This window comes from Pan paniscus, chromosome 5 (assembly GCF_029289425.2).
Source record: "Pan paniscus chromosome 5, NHGRI_mPanPan1-v2.0_pri, whole genome shotgun sequence".
Taxonomy (NCBI): Eukaryota; Metazoa; Chordata; class Mammalia; order Primates; family Hominidae; genus Pan; species Pan paniscus.
Genome location: NC_073254.2, coordinates 120,747,729 through 120,764,153, shown reverse-complemented (window position 1 = coordinate 120,764,153; position 16,425 = coordinate 120,747,729). Strand labels below are relative to the sequence as shown.

Below are 16,425 nucleotides of genomic sequence, written 5' to 3'. Positions count from 1 at the left end.
ATTCCAGATTATTTCTATTTCAAATGAAGTATTTCTCACATAGATTTAACTATATTAAATAACTGTATTATAATTATACTTTTAGATTTAAAAATGTTGTTTTAAAATGGATTTTTAGCAGAAAAATGTCTGGTGTTTGCCAGAGTATTGTGTCTTTAACATCAAACAACCTTAAAAATATATTCTGTAACTATTGTGTCAAAAATGATTTTAAAACCAAATATCACTTTCATTTCTTTCCAAATCACCACTAGTACTACATAGAACTGTGGGATAATTAATCGTTCTAATTACTGTATGTTGTGAAAGAGATTTCTTTAAAAATAGGTCTGGTGATTATTTCCCCTTATTTAGGGTTCCTTGCTTTTGATGGGATTTGGTTTGGGGTTTTGCCAATATCTATAAGATTTCTTCAGTGAAAACAAATTTATAATAAGATACTATATATGTATTGGTACTTTAATTTTTACCCATCTCTACTTTTTTGATCCCTCCCTTGTTATGTTTCTGCAAGTAGTCTCTGCATGTGTGGATCTATGTCTTATTCAGCACTGCATCCCTAGTGCCTACAGATTAGGTCCTAACCCAGTGTTGATGGATGGATGACTCTGAAAGTATTAATATTATTCACATTGAACTACTTTGCTTATACCTATTGAGTCTCCTAGACTGAGTAAAATTATTAACAGCTTACTCAGAAAATCATACTGATATATTTTAATTACCAAATGAATGGAAGTTTTTGGCCATCCCTTGGTTTTATCTTTTTAGGTATGTTACATCATAATCAGATAATATGGCCTATATGATTTTTAGTTTTTGGAATTTACTGAGTTTTTTGTGACCTAAAAATACATTTAGTTGTCACAAAGTTCTTAATTCACATTTTTATTTTTATTTTTATTCATGTATTTATTTTTGAAACAGAGTTTTACTCTGTCACCGATGTTGGTGCTCAGTGACATGATCATATGGGCTCAAGTGATCCTCCCACCTCAGCCTCCTGAGTCGTTGGGACCACAAATGTGTGCCACCACACCAGTTAATATTTTTTTTTTTTTTTTTTTTTTTGGTAGAGATGGGGTTTTGCCATGTTGCCTAGGCTTGTCTCAAACTCCTGGGCTCAAGCGAGCCGCCCACCTTGCCTCCCAAAGTGCTGGGATTACAGGTGTGAGCCAACACACTCACCCCTCATGTGTATTTTTAATTATAGTGGGTATGGAATTCTATTATGTATCTGTTAAATCAAGCTTGTGAATTATGGGCTACAAAGTCTGACATGATAGGACCCTCAATTGACCTCTACACTCATCTCTGTCTAGAGTTTTTAGAAGTCCTATTAATAGGACAAATTATAATGTTTTTTGGTTAAATTAATTTAAATAACCCATATTTAATTAAAATAATCCATATAGGTGGAATCCACACAGAGTATGATAAGGATTCTCGGACTGTCTGCAACTTTACCTAACTACCTCGATGTTGCCACATTTTTACATGTTAATCCATACATTGGACTTTTCTTCTTTGATGGCCGTTTTCGACCAGTACCTCTTGGACAGACATTTTTGGGGATTAAATGTGCAAATAAGGTAAATACTCATTTTAATTCTTATCTAAAAATATTTTTGTTGACTTATCATTGAATACTTGTTTGGAGTTAGAGACTCCAAAAGACCATTTCAGCCTTTTGTGGTGTCCACTGAAATGGCCTTTTGCAGAACACTGAATCACATTACAGATGTGATATCCTAGACAAAATCAAGCATACTTCCTCAACTATTTGTAGTAGAGTAAGTCCTCCTATAGAAAGTAGCTTGTCATAGTTTGCATTGGTGTTTTCCATGTATGTTACGTATTTTCAGCTGTTAAAAGTTTTACTTTATTTTGACGTGAAATGATTGAAGGGCATTGTGGAATAATAAAAACTCCAATTAAACAAGCAATATATATTGTGATGATATTCATTTAATAGAAATAACAGTACCTCATACTCAATTGAAAATAATATCATAGTAGCAACCATCAAGGAAGGTGTTCTGTTTAACTTACAATGTTCTATGATTACCTTTATTATTATATATATAAATGGCATTTCTAAAATTCTATGCTTTAAAAAGTTTATCTAATTTTAAAATTAGTACTACCTATACTATTCACACTATTAGAGTGCTTATGATAGGCTTATTTTATAATATGAAGGAAAACATTACTTAAAATTTAAACAATTATCATCCTATTCAACAACACCTATTTTTTGTGTAGAAGGAATAGTTTTAGGAAAATATTTACAGGCCTTTTGACATTTTTAATAAAAGAGAACAAGATAAAATCATATGTTACTATGTCAACCTTAGTCTTTAATGTATTACTGTCACTTCTTGTCTAAAAACAATTTCATTAGTAAAATAGAGCCATTTTTACCTTGTACTATTATAGGTAAAATATTCACCTAAAAATATCCAAAGTGACTGTTACCATAATACAACAGTTAATGTCCTGTAACTGCATTGCATGAAAGTTAGGTATCTTTAGAATTCTAGGGAGTCATTTTAGACTTGTACACAAAGGGAGAGTTTATGATATACAATTCTGGATATTTTAAGCTTCATAATTGTTTCAAGTGCTGCTTTTCAGCAATATTTGCTGCTTGTTTTTTTCAGTTATGTTTCAATATAATTTGATTATGTAGTTCATTTTTAACATATCAGTAGGATAGATGTAGAACTTCTTTTATAGCTTTAGAATGTTTTCAGCTTTATAATTTAAAAGATAAGCAGATGATTATCACAGAGAGATATAAAGAGAAGACAGTTGTTTCACATGCTTGTCAGCCACCTTAAACCTTATTTTCTTTCAGTTGCATCATACAAATTGGTAAATCACCTAAAGCTAATTAAATCCAAAGTATATTTCACTACAGTACGTTACCATCATAATCATGAAAGGAATGGGAGAATGATGTGTTATGTCTAATTTGGAATAATGGCTTTGGCCAGAAATGAATCCAAAGTACACTGAAAAAGTTATTGGGAGTTTTGTCTTTTGTAGAGGGTGGGGATTGTTTTTAAATTATTCATGAGGAGTAAATTATCCTATGATCATCTCATCCTACTTAGCCGTTATAGGTCGTAAGAGTTCCAGTATTTTAAAATGTTTACATTAATGAAACAAAAAATCCAAATCATTGTCATTTTAGATGTACATGATGCTTTTCATCCTCTTCTAAACTCTTACTAATACATGTTAAGTGGAGAGATAATAGGCTGGGTCACATGCCTACTCCTTTGGGTTAGCCACCTTACCTTTTTGGTTAGAAGCTTTCTCATCATTAATAAGGAATATGAGACCCTTTTAAATTTTTTTAAATTGATACATAGTAGATTTACATATTTTCTGGGCATATGTGGGCATAATACATTCATAATTATATGAATACATTGATAATTATATGAATGTATTAACTTACATGAAAATCTTCGGTCAAATCTATTTGACTGAATATCAAATTAGTTTAATTGGGATATCCATCACCTTAAATACTTAGAGACCCTTTCTTAATTCATAAATTTTATATTAGATTTCCAATTAATCTGAAAAATGTTTCTGTAGAAGCATTCTGAATGGCAACCTCTCTCAATATACATTACAGAAATAGTGTGTTACCTTATGTTTTAGCTCTGTGTGCCATTTGACACTTGATCCGTAGTGTTCTCGCAACATTTAGAATCATACAGGAAAGGTGTGCTGTATGGTTTACATAATGAAATATATGGAAAATAGCCTGGAGAATAGGCTTCTCAGAAAAGCAGAGAGAACTTTAAAAATTATTCTAAAATATTTGTAACTAACAAGAATATCCTTAAAGATATTGTATTTTAAAAACTTGGTGGGTTTAGAAAGTTAGTACTCAGAAACTATTATCTGAGTTACTCTATTTGTACTTTTAAGTTGCATTGCATATTTTTTAATGGATTGTTATATGTTATATGTTTATGAGGTATTTGATACCTCTGCATTCTAGATAGTCTGAAAGCTTAAAAAAATGCATTGTAATTGGCAAAATTTTATTTGTAGTTAGAAAGTTTATAATTGTTTCATCTGATTTTTTTTATGTTTTAAAATCTTTAAGATGCAGCAGTTGAATAACATGGATGAAGTATGTTATGAAAATGTTTTGAAGCAAGTAAAGGCTGGACACCAGGTACACTTATTTTATCTGCTTTTACACTTATTTATCTGCTTTTAGAGAGTGCTTAATGATAAAAATTATTAATATTTACGCTCTTCAGAAGAAAATTTTTCTTTAATTCTGAGGCAATGACTCAGAGGTTCTAATTCTTAATAACTGCTTTAGCCCAATGGGTAAGTCATAAAAATATTCATAGATATTATCATCCCAGTATTGATAGGTCGTGCTATTTTGTTTGCCATTTTTAATTTTAAATATTATATTCTTACTGTTTTCATGAAGCAATATCAATTGAAATGTAATATATATAATAAAGTTTTGTATTGTTTGATGGTGTTTAGAAATTAAGCACTTTTATTTTTTAATTCTCCATGTTCAATATACTCCCATCAAGATTGTTAAAGACAAAGTGAAGTGATAATAATTGCTTATATAAAAATTGTCCACTTCCCAATTGTTCACGGTTCTTTGAATGACTTTATTATGTCATTTCTTAAAACAATGTGAGCCTTTTATGACATGTAAAGTGTTTTCCTGGCCCTTAAGTTGTTAAATTCCTTTTAAGAGTAGTGAAACCTTTTTTTCCCAGACTAAATCTTGTTTGCAACTCCAGTATATAAAATAAATCAAAGATGATTTGAACTTGAGAGCATGGGACACTGCCTTCTTAAACATTGGAACACTGAGCATTCTTGAGGCATTTTTTTCTGTTTTTAGGAAATAATTTTAAAATCACATTCATAACTAATCTCTAGAGATTGTGCTTGGTTTTAAGAATAACTTTTTCGGAAATCACAAGTATTTTAAGTTGTATACTAGCAATAATAATAGTTGCTAACCTTTTCTAGTTCTTAATAAATGTATGAAGCTGGTAAGATTATCTTATACTTACTGACCAATTGAATTTTCTCTGCAACCTATGAGGCAGGTACTATTATCTTCACTTGACAGATGAGGAAAATGGAGTTCTTTGCAAAATAAAGTAACATGTTCAGGTCATTCTGCTAGTGCACTTTCAGATCCAGGCCATGAGCTGCTAACTATTGTGACATATCACTTTCTTTGCATTTATTTTATGTCATTGTTCTCCTTTGACCCTCATAAAAAACTATTTTGTGAGTTGCATTATTTATCATTTTAAAAATAAAGAAATATAAAATGCCAATATTCTTTCTTTAAATTAAAAAAATCCTACTAAATAAAAACTATTTGCTCTAGGTCAGAGGCTGGCAGAATTTTTCTGTAAAGAGTCTGATAGTAAATATTTAAGGCTTTATGGGCCTTATGTTTTCTGTTGCAGCTCCTTCAACTTTGCTATTTAGCATGAAAGCAGCTATGGACAATATTTGAACAAGTGGGTGCAACTGTGTTCCAATAAAACTTTATTTACAAAAATAGGCAGCAGGTGCATTTGGCTTGCTGGCTATAATTTGCCACCTCTGTTCTGGATTGCCTCATGAGGTTTTATTTGTAGTGTATGTGTGATGATCCCAAAATGCTGTCTGGAGAAACTTTTGAAAGCATTTCAAAAAAGATTCTAATGGAATGTCCTGTATAGCCTTCTTTGCAAGAGTATCATAAATTCAGTGTAAGTAGCTAGATGTTATCACCATGCACATTTATTTCCAAGTTTTAGATTAGAAAATATATAAACTATATTGTTAGCTAAGGAATGTACCTGTGGAGTCTGTAAACTCTTTTTGTATAGGGAATATCAAAAAGATTCAGTAAATATTTAAATGTTTTCTCAATTTAGTTTTTTTAAAAATACAGTTTATTTTTTAAGAGAAGTTTTAGGTTCACAGTAAAATTGAATGGAAAGTAGAGTTTCCATGTGCTCCCTACTCCCACACAAGCACAGTGTCCCCAGTACCAAAGGGATAATTTGATTCAATCAATGAACCTACATTGACATGCAGATGTTACTCAAAGTCCACAGTTTACGTTAAGGTTAACTCTTTGTTTTGTACATTGCATGAATTTTGAGAAATGTATAATTACATGTATTTGCCATTATAGTTTCATTCAAATTTGTTTCACTGACCTAAACATCCTCTATGTTAAGCTCGTTTTTCTGTCCTCGCGCTTAACTGCTGATCTTTTTACTCTCTCCATAGTTTTGTTTTTTTCTGGAACGTCTTGTAGTTGGAACCACATAGTATGTAGCCTTTTCAGATTAGCTTTTCTTCACTTAGTGATAGGTATTCTAGGTTCCGCATGTCTTTTCATGGCCTGGTAGCTCAGTTCTTTTTGGTATTGAGTAATACACCATTATCCTGGTGTGCTAATTTGTTTATCTGTTCACCTGCCAAAGGACATATTGGTTGCTTCCAAGTTTGGCAATTATAAATAAAGTAGCTGTAAAATCCATGTGCAGGTTTTTGTCCGGACATAAGTTATCAACTCGTTTGAGTAAATAATAAAGAGTATAATTGCGCTGGGCACGGTGGCTCATGCCTGTAATCCCAGCACTTTGGGAGGCCGAGGCAGGTGGATCACGAGGTCAGGAGATGGAGACCATCCTGGCTAACACGGTGAAACTCTGTCTCTACTGAAAATACAAAAAAGTTAGCCGGGCATGGTGGTGGGCGCCTGTAGTCCCAGCTGCTGCAGAGCCTGAGGCAGGAGAATGGCGTGAACCTGGGAGGTGGGGCTTGCAGTGAGCTGAGATGGTGTCACTGTGCTCCAGCCTGAGTGACAGAGCAAGACTCCGTCTCAAAAAAAAAAGGAGTATAATTGCTAGATCATATGGTAGGAGTATGTTTAGCTTTGTAAAAAACTACCAAACTATCTTCCAAAATACCTATACCATTTTTCATACCCATTAGAGAATTTCTGTTGTTCAACATCCTCACATCCTTGCCAGCATTTGGTTTTGTCAATATTTTGGATATTGGCCATTCTAAAAGGTGTGTAATGGTATCTTGTTTTAAGTTGTATTTTTCTAATGACAAGTGATATTAAGCATCTTTTCATATGCTTGACATTTGCCCATCTTCTTTGGTGAAATGTCTTTTCAAGTCTTTTGCCCATTTTTAACCAGGTGGTTCATTTTCTTATTGTTGGGTTTTAAGAGTTCTTTGTATATTTTGTTAACAGTCCTTTATCGGGTATATATTTTGGAAATCTTTTCTTCCAGTCTGTTACTTGTCTTCTCATTCTCTTTCCTCTTATTTCTCTTAGTGTTTTTCAGCAGAGTTATAAATTTTAATAAAGTCCAGCTTGTCAATTATTTCCTTTATGTCTTTGGTGTTGTATATAAAGAGTTATTGCCATATCCAAGGTCACCTTGATTTTCTGTTATGTTATCTTCTAAGACTTATAATTTTGTGGTTTTCCATTTACTTCTTTGATCCATTTTAAGTTAATTTTGTAAAAGATATGAGGTCTGCGTCTAGATTCATTTTTTTTGCATATTGATGGCCAGTTGTTTCAACATCATTTCTTGAAAGACTATATTCACTCCTTGTTCCTTAGTCAAAGATATGTTAACTGTATTTATGTGGGTCTATTTCTGGGATCTCTGTTCTGTTTCATTAATCTGTTTGTAAGTCTTAAAGTCAGATAGTGTCTGTCCTCTGACTTTGTTTTTCTCTTGCAATATTGTGTTGGCTATTCTGGGTCTCCATTTAATTTTGAACCGTGAATTAATAACATTTTGCATCATAATTTTAAACTGTGGTGGCATTTCTTCCATCACAAGAGAACCTTTTCTAGTCTATGATAGTTTTTTGTTTTTTGTTTTTTTGAGACAGAGTTTCACTCTTGTTGCCCAGGCTGGAGTGCAATGGCACAATCTCAGCTCACCACAACCTCCATCTTCCGGGTTCAAGTGATTCTCTTACTTCAGTCTCCCAAGTAGCTGGGATTACAGGCATGTACCACCACACCCGGCTAATTTTTTTTGTATTTTTAGTAGAGACAGGGTTTCACCATGTTGGTCAGGCTAGTCTTGAACTCCTGACCTCAGGTGATCCACCCACCTAGGCCTCCAAAAGTGCTGGGATTACAGGCGTGAGCCACCATGCCCAGCCCTATAGATTTCATTATGAATGAGTACTCTTAAATATTTCTTCTCTTTTTAATTAATGGAAATTAAAATATAAATACTTTACTGTGGGACACACAGTAGATATTTTATCTTTTTAATCTAGTCAGGAAAATACCTACCACATCTTACGATATCTTTTGTAACTGATCAGACTTGCATGCATTATGAAAAAATCTTAAGAGGCCACTAATAGAAATGTTATTGTGTTGCCCCTAGAAATTAAAGCAATTGTTATTTTTCTGTCATAGTTAATGCTTAATGACCAGGTAAGGAGGTACCTGGTACTTTAGTATGGAACATAGGATTGCTTCGCATTAGAATAAGTTACTTTTTTAGAGTAAAAAGAGAAATTTTTGAAAATTTTTTCCTATTGAGATTGATAAATAAATGTAGCCATGTATAAACACATAAATAAACATAGACTATTGTAAATTCAAGCTTATATGAGTAAATAGTTTAATAATGCTATTACTGCCAGGACCACAGCTATTTTGAGGCTTTAGAAGCTACGGGTTGCTTAGCCTTTTAGGGTTATAGCCTTCATCATACTATTTATAATTATTATTGAAACGTATTTGTTATATGACTCTAGCTTTTTTATTAAGATGATGTTACATTTTAAAATATTTATTTAAAAAATAAAATGCAGCTGTATCCCCAAATGTTGGGAAAAGTAGCAGTTATATCTTCTATTTTAGATAAAAACCCAAACATATGTTGTAATATAGGGGATCCTAGGAGAACTTTCCTCTCTATCTCTTCTGTTATAATTCCCTCACTGTAATAGGGACTAAGATGCCCCCTTAGGAATCATTGATTATAAAACTTGGATGCTGGCTAGGGGCGTTTAGTCAGTAGAGATGAGATCTTACTGCCAGCTCTTTTATTTTTATTGTAAATCCATTCATTGCATTACTTTTCAAAATGAAAGGTGACTGAGGAGGGCAGGCTCTTACTATGGTAAATTCTGATAGGACAAAGTCAGTTGGAGGGCTAGTTTCACAGTAGTTGTGCATGGTTAGAAAGGATAGACTTGGATGGGATACCCAAGAGAAGTCTTCAGGTTACCAGGGGCTGGTTGCTCTAGGGCATGAAGAACTTAGGAATGGAGAATGCACACAGCTGAGGCAGAATTTAGAGATAAATATCACCTCTCCATCTTTTGTGTGCATATTTTTCCATCCATGAGCTCTTTAAGAATGTGTGACTTCTAAGTTATTTTCTTGTCTGGCTAAAAATGCCCTGTGGGTAATTGTGTAAAGTATGATTGCAGTTTAAGAGTCTACTAACAAACTTTTGGATCTGAGATCGTGTCCAGATTTGTATTTTAGTGCCTTACTGCAAAGAAGAATTAGAGCAGGATAACTATGATCCTTCTTTAAGATGCGTGCCCTAAGAAGTAAGGTTTAGTATACAGGTCTCACAGTTTCTGTTTTTGAATGATTAGTGATGACATTCATTTTCCGTAAGAGTGGGACTTCAGGTTTTGTAGAAATACCTACATATCTCCTATACTGTTTGTTAGCTATAAAAATAAAATGACAATATTAAAATTGCTTATAGTTTTCTATTATTTTACCATTTTAACATTGTAATTGCAGTTTTATACATTTTCCATTAGTCTTTTATCCATTCACACATGTGCCTTTTAATTTTGCTCCTTCAAACTTAATATTAATTATTAGTTATACTGCATTACTAAATTATAATTATACCATATATACAGTTTTATATTCACTTTTTCTTAATGAATAATAAACATTTTTTAATGTTTCTACATGGTCTTCACAATTTTAATGTTTGCAAGAGAGAAAAAGGAATCTTTATTCAGGTTCTAATTTTCAGATACCATATAAGTCTCTTTGGACTTTTAACCTTCCCAGTCCTCCGACATAACATGATTATTTCTGTTTGTTAAAGGGAGAAATGAACCTAAGACATGTTAAGCAGCTTCCCAAGGTCACAGAGCTAGTTAAGAGAGGCACCAGGATTTAAATGCAGGCGTTTGTGTTGATAAAACCCATAATGTCTTCAGAACTTGACACTGTCCCTTTGAAATTAAGCTGATATTGGTTATTATTGGTTATTCCTCCATTATTAAGTACGTTAAATGTTTGCAGTTTTCTGTTATTAAAGATTATGCTACTGTAGTGATTATCTTTCTACCTGTTATTTTTGTTTAAATATTTACTTTAAGTAAATTTCCTAAAATGGACTTTTGGCAGAAATGGCCACATTGTGTGGTCTTGCTGTATGACCATAATGTATACCCAATGAATTAAAACATTTTGTTGTCACAGGAGACCTACATAGGATTTTATAAACATAGGCCATTTCTTCTGAATACTGTTATCAATCTAGTGCTATGTAAGGTTATGATCTAATGTATGTTTGCCATTTTGGATTTTTTTTTTTTCGGTCTTAAGGCATAGAAAACAGAGTGATGTCATACCAGTGAGGTTTTTCCTTAATTGGCAATTGTTACCTCTAAATCATGATTGCAATAACACATGTATTGCACACAATTTGTTCATGTATTGGTTTGGATGTACACTTATTTTCAATTAGTAAAATCTGTTCTTTCTTGCATTTTTGTTTTATACTGTGACACTGTGGTCTTTTAGACCCTGAATTTTTTTAAGTGTGATTTAAATATGATTAATATATATATCCTAGCCAGTTGATATGTATTTTGCCTGTTGACATGGGCAATATTGACATTTTGGACAGAATAATTGTGTTTTGGGGGATGGAGGGTGTGTCCTGTGTACTGTAAGTTGTTTAGCAGCATCCCTGGTCTCTACCCAGTAGATGCCAGTGGCTCTCCCCGCTCCAAATATCACAACCCAAACTGTCTCCAGACATTACCAGATGTTCCCTGGGGTACATAAGTGCTCTTGGTTGAAAAGTGTTGTTTAGAGGGATGTCTCTTGAGGCATCCCTGAGATTTCTTTCCTAGTGAATGTATTTTCATCTAAATGTGTGTAAAATTTGCCAATGATGAATATTAGGACATCGTGTAAGAAAGAACCAAGATATAAATTTATCTCAACTGGGCAGTATTCAAATTCAACATCCTAAAATTTCTAATGGATAAATGTAAAGTCCTACATTTAAACTCAAATAATAAATTTCATAGGTATAAATTAAAGAAGCATTGTCTTGGAAAAAATAATTTTAGTTGAATAAATTCACTTTAATTCAAACAAGTATTATATACACTTTAAAAAACTAATGACACCTTAAATGTCATTATCAGAGAGAAAAAAGTTCAAATCAAGGAAGGTGAAAACTTTGTTGTAATTTGGTTTGTTACCAAGTACTGTGGTCATTTTGTATCATATTTTGAGAATAGAGGTTCAAGAGAAGGTTATTACAATTGTGAGAAGTTGGGAATACATATAATTTGAGTTAATGGTCAAGAGAAACCAGAATGTTAAGATTGCAGGAGAGAAAATCCAGGTGGGGTTTGGGGGAAAGTGGTGGTAATGGAAAGGCTGTCATACGAAAGGAAGGTATGTTCTATTTTGCACAAAGAGAATTAGAACCAATGCATGGAAGTTCTGGAGAGCTAGATATAAGGAACTGCAATTTTTCTACAGTGAAATAGACTGAATTGCAAAGGAGCTACCCTTCTTTTAACCATAGCTGGACAATGCTTTGTCTAGGATACTGTAAAAAGTGTCATCTACATTGGGACAATCATCATGAACCTCTAAAGTATTCTTAATTTTAAATAGACAATTTTGTGATAATTCTACTCTGTTAGCAGTAGCTGCCTGGCACACTTTTGTTTTACCCTATTAAAGAGGTAAACTTTAATTTTTATGTTTTAATAAAATGTACTCAAACAAATAAATAAATAGATTAATACAAAAGAGACTGAATAAAGAAATAGTTTAAAGTTTAACTCTTAGGCATACCATGAACCAAACATGAAGGGGAAAAAATAATCACTGGTAATTCCATTACCAGAGGTAGCTTCTGTTGGTATTTGTCCTTCCATTTTATTGATGCATTTTATTCCATTAATTTTTTTTCTTTTATTCCTATAGTTTATCTAATCTGTTGTATTTTTCTCATTCAAAAATATGACAGAAGCATAAATAGAAATGATAGCATTAAAATGTAAATAAATGCTTTGGTAAAGGGATTATATTTAAAATTTTTAATCAGTTCTTCTGATTTCTACAATGTTGTCCTTTTACTTTTTGTGTCCCAGCAAGACAGGTCCTACCACAAAAGACTGGGTTATAAGGAAATACTGTTGATTTAGTTCTCAGTATATCATCATATGCATGGGAAGTCTGTGGTAAATATGATTTGATTTTGATGCATTGTCTTGTCTTCAAAGTTTTAACATACTTGTGAGATGAGGATGATAGGAAATATGAAACGCATCAGGACTATGGTCCACTAGTTGAAATTTGCTTCTAGTGTTGCTAGTATTACAGATGCCTAGGCCAATGCCTTCAGATTTTAAGTACTAAGCTGGTAAGGCAATGGTCTTTTACATTAATGCAATCATCTCAACTTAAGAGCCCTTTTGCAACATAAGTGAAGAACAAAGTTCTATCATTTTTCATTTCTTGAAAGTACCTACATTATATGTTTAACTTTATAATAAAGTTGCCCAAAACTGAAATCTCTCTCTGTATCAGTCTTCTGAAAAGGCTTGCTCTGTTTAAGGTTTCTACTTGCAGGTTGATCTGCCAATACTATTTGGCCTAAAATCAGTTAGCTTACTATGTGGCAGCTTCTGCTGAATGCCTTTGTATTATATCCAGCACAGAAAATTGCCGAGTAGGTACTTGGAAAGCACGACTGTTAAACATTTTGATTTTGGTAAATATACCTATTTCAATAAAGTTGGCAACCCTTGATTTATTCCATCACACAAGAACTTGTACTTCATAGTAGTCATTGATTATTGAGACTCATTTAGAGGTTTGTTTTCAGGAACTTGGAACCTCGTAAAGGATTATTTTTTTCTTTGACCTTAACTAAGCTGTAGTGTTCTGTCCTCTGCTTGTATTAGAAGGTCAACAAAGAACTTCCTGGTAGAATAGTTTTTGAGTTGTGTTTTTTTTAAACTCATAATAATTGAGGTTGAAGTTAATGTTATCCCAGTCACTAGCTGTTTTGGATAAGGTTTTAAATTATAACTTTAAGTAGGTGATTTGTATATATCCTTCTGTCGGAAAATGATAAAAATATAATTCAACAGTTTTTTCACGTTATCTAAAAAACTGACAGCCAAATAAACTCTTCAATTTTATTATTCTAACTCTGATGACTGAGAAGTCTAACTATATGTGTGTGTCATTCTGAGATTCTTTTCTGTTTAAATATTTTGTTATACATGTAAGTATGGTAAATTATGTATGTATACTATGTGCATGTGTGTATATATATGTAGAGAGAGAGATTTGCTTCTGGAATTTCATTATAGTTATAACTAACTACATATTAGTGCATTGTTATTAACAGTGGTCATGGTTAATAACAATATTACCAATAACAATGGTCAACGATAGCGCATTATTATTAAGCAGCCAATTACATATTTCACAAATATGCTTTCCTTTTTATTAAGGAAAATCAAGTTATTTCTTGTGGGGCTGTGTACGTAAACTGTTACTTTTCAAATATATCTTGGCAGTTTTAGTAATACAGTGTACAGCAGTAAGAAATATGCAGTCTATTCTAATCTAAGTAAACTAATTGAATTTTTCCTGCTACTACCTCATGCTGCCTGCCCCTTCTTCCCCACAATCAGTTAAAAAAAAGTGAATACTCTTCGGAATTTGCTTTTTTCTTGCCTTCAAGTTGTTCAGTATCTTGGATTTCTCCCTGGTTTGGTTTCCTTAAGTACTTTGGTTTTATCAGAGAAGCTACGTTTCAAACCATTAGTGAGAAGACTGAAATACATGTCCATTCGAAAACAAAAGAACTATGACTCTCAGGCAACTAAACACTTTTTAGGCAAAAAATTAACAGTTTTATCTTAAATAAACAAATGAATTCAATTTGTTTCTCCTTATTTGGATTAAAACAAATTTCATGTTCAAAAACCATGCTGATGTTCTCTGATCATACTATTCCATGGGTTTTAGTGATCTAAACTTGCGTGCTCATGTACTTAATAGATTTTATGTGCAACTTTGCCTTAAAAGTGTTAAAAACAGTAGGAGGCAGTTGTGTTCCACTCAGGCATGTGTGATGACAGATGGAGAAAATCTTTTCATGTTGACTTTTCAACAGTCCTACTCTGCAAGACTTCAAGCTCTTCTTGGCTATTGGGAAATCAAAAGTTGGCGATTCAGCCTTTAATTTTGATCCATCTGCTCAAACTAATGAGACGTCTCATTTGTAAGCTTCTCTTTGTGTTACCAAATGCAAGTACAGCTTTATCATTCCGGTTAATAATTCCCCTCCTCCTGTGTAACTTGCAGAATGGGAAAATAATTAATGCCTTAACTCTATTGAGATTTTTCTTGTTATACAAACTTTGTTACAGTTATAGGAAAAGAAATTAGAAACTTCCTCAGAGATTATGGCATATTTAGTAAGTTAATTTAGGTTCTTTTCCATATTGTCAAAAAAGTTAAATTCTTTGCAGCTTCTTACTGAAAATCTACCTTCAGTTTTAAGGAATAAAAGGCCTTGTGATATTAAAGACAAAAAAAGTCTTCTTCAACCTTGGATTAATGCTGAACATCAGCCTTTGTTTAGATGTGTGTCTTATTTTCTCTTTCCTCATTGTTTATAAGTTGTTAGTAGACATTTCTATTTCTAAGAAATCACCTTTAAAAATTGACTAATAATTATAGATTAATTTATTACTATCTGAAGAAAATTATTTTTATTTCTAATCATTATTTCTTAGTTTAATTATGTAAATTAATTATGTAAAAATCAAAACAAATTCCATCATGCTAACTTAAATAATGAAACTTTCCATTGGCCCTTTGCCTATAAAGTTTATATTCTCCAGATATAATAAGCATCTCTAATTCTCAGTACTAGTGTTTCTGCTATATCAAATTTGCCTCTCATGACTTTTATTTGTGAATTATTTGAGTGCTTCTTTCTTTACTCTGCTTCCCACTTTCAACTGAGATGTAATTCCAAAGGAATATAAAAGCTAGAGTCGAAGGAGACATTTTAATTAGGAGCACAAGAATTAAAGATATTTCTCCTTCATCTTTACCACTAAAGATAGTACTACTAAAGAAATATTTCAGGTGTTTTTTAAGTACAAGAAAATCTAAAGGAATCATTTTCTAAACCTCTACTTTAAAAAAAGTGAAAAGCTCTGTTGAGTCTTCTATCAAATTGAAATTCCCCTATCCATATTGCACAGGCAAAAAAAAAAATACTTCTTGGTAATGTTGAGTTTTCTATTTTACTTTTAAGTTAATATTACAAGTATTTGCTTAGAATTTTAAAACTTTCCTATATATAAGATAAAAATTTCATTAATATATTTGTATATAACTAATTTATAAAAATAATAGTTGATACTTGATGTACTTTTTCATTAACAGTGGCCCTTTTATAGAGAGAAGAGGATAAGACATTGAGGTTATACATTTATCCATTTGTTCATTCCTTTGTTAACAGTCATTTGTTATAGACATTCTATGGGTAAGGTGTTTGGAAGAGTTGGAAGTGCATTATCATCCTGTTTGGGCCAAATGCCAGATAGTTGAAAGTTAACATCAACATTTGGTTAAAGTAAAGGCCAGAAGAAAATATCACCATCATAGAAGGAATTTCTAGTAGAATATAATGAAAATTTATCAAAGAGAATTTAATTATAATTATAAATTTAGTAGTTAGATTTTAAAAATTGGACATTGTAATTCAAAAGCAATAATTTCTTAGCACCATAAGCTGCTAGAGTAATCTTGTCATTAATATACTGCATATTGGGGATACTAATAAATGCTCATTTTCAGCTGAGACCAGTAGAAGAGCAAGACTTATTTTACTGTCACCAAATTATTAAGCTATTCTTTCTCTCTGATAATAACTTACTTAAGTAAGTATTTGTCTCTTCTCTCCTAATCTTGAAGATTTGGTCATTGCTAAATGGTACTGTTTTATTTAAGCAAACTTACAAACTGAAGCTTTGTACAGTGTTTAAATATAGTGTTTTCCAAATATTTTTAGAAAG

At 32.2% G+C, this 16,425-nt stretch overlaps 1 protein-coding gene across 3 annotated transcripts in view; it reads left to right on the top strand.

Annotated features, from left to right (window-relative positions):
* ASCC3 (activating signal cointegrator 1 complex subunit 3) overlaps positions 1-16,425 on the top strand; it is a 375,365-nt gene that overhangs the window by 161,819 nt on the left and 197,121 nt on the right. For all 3 annotated transcript variants that reach the window (XM_003824353.6, XM_034962598.3, XM_063605419.1), the window contains 2 exons: positions 1,416-1,592; positions 4,133-4,204. In XM_003824353.6, coding sequence (XP_003824401.4) covers positions 1,416-1,592; positions 4,133-4,204 — 249 coding nt within the window. The remainder of the gene's footprint in view (positions 1-1,415; positions 1,593-4,132; positions 4,205-16,425) is intronic.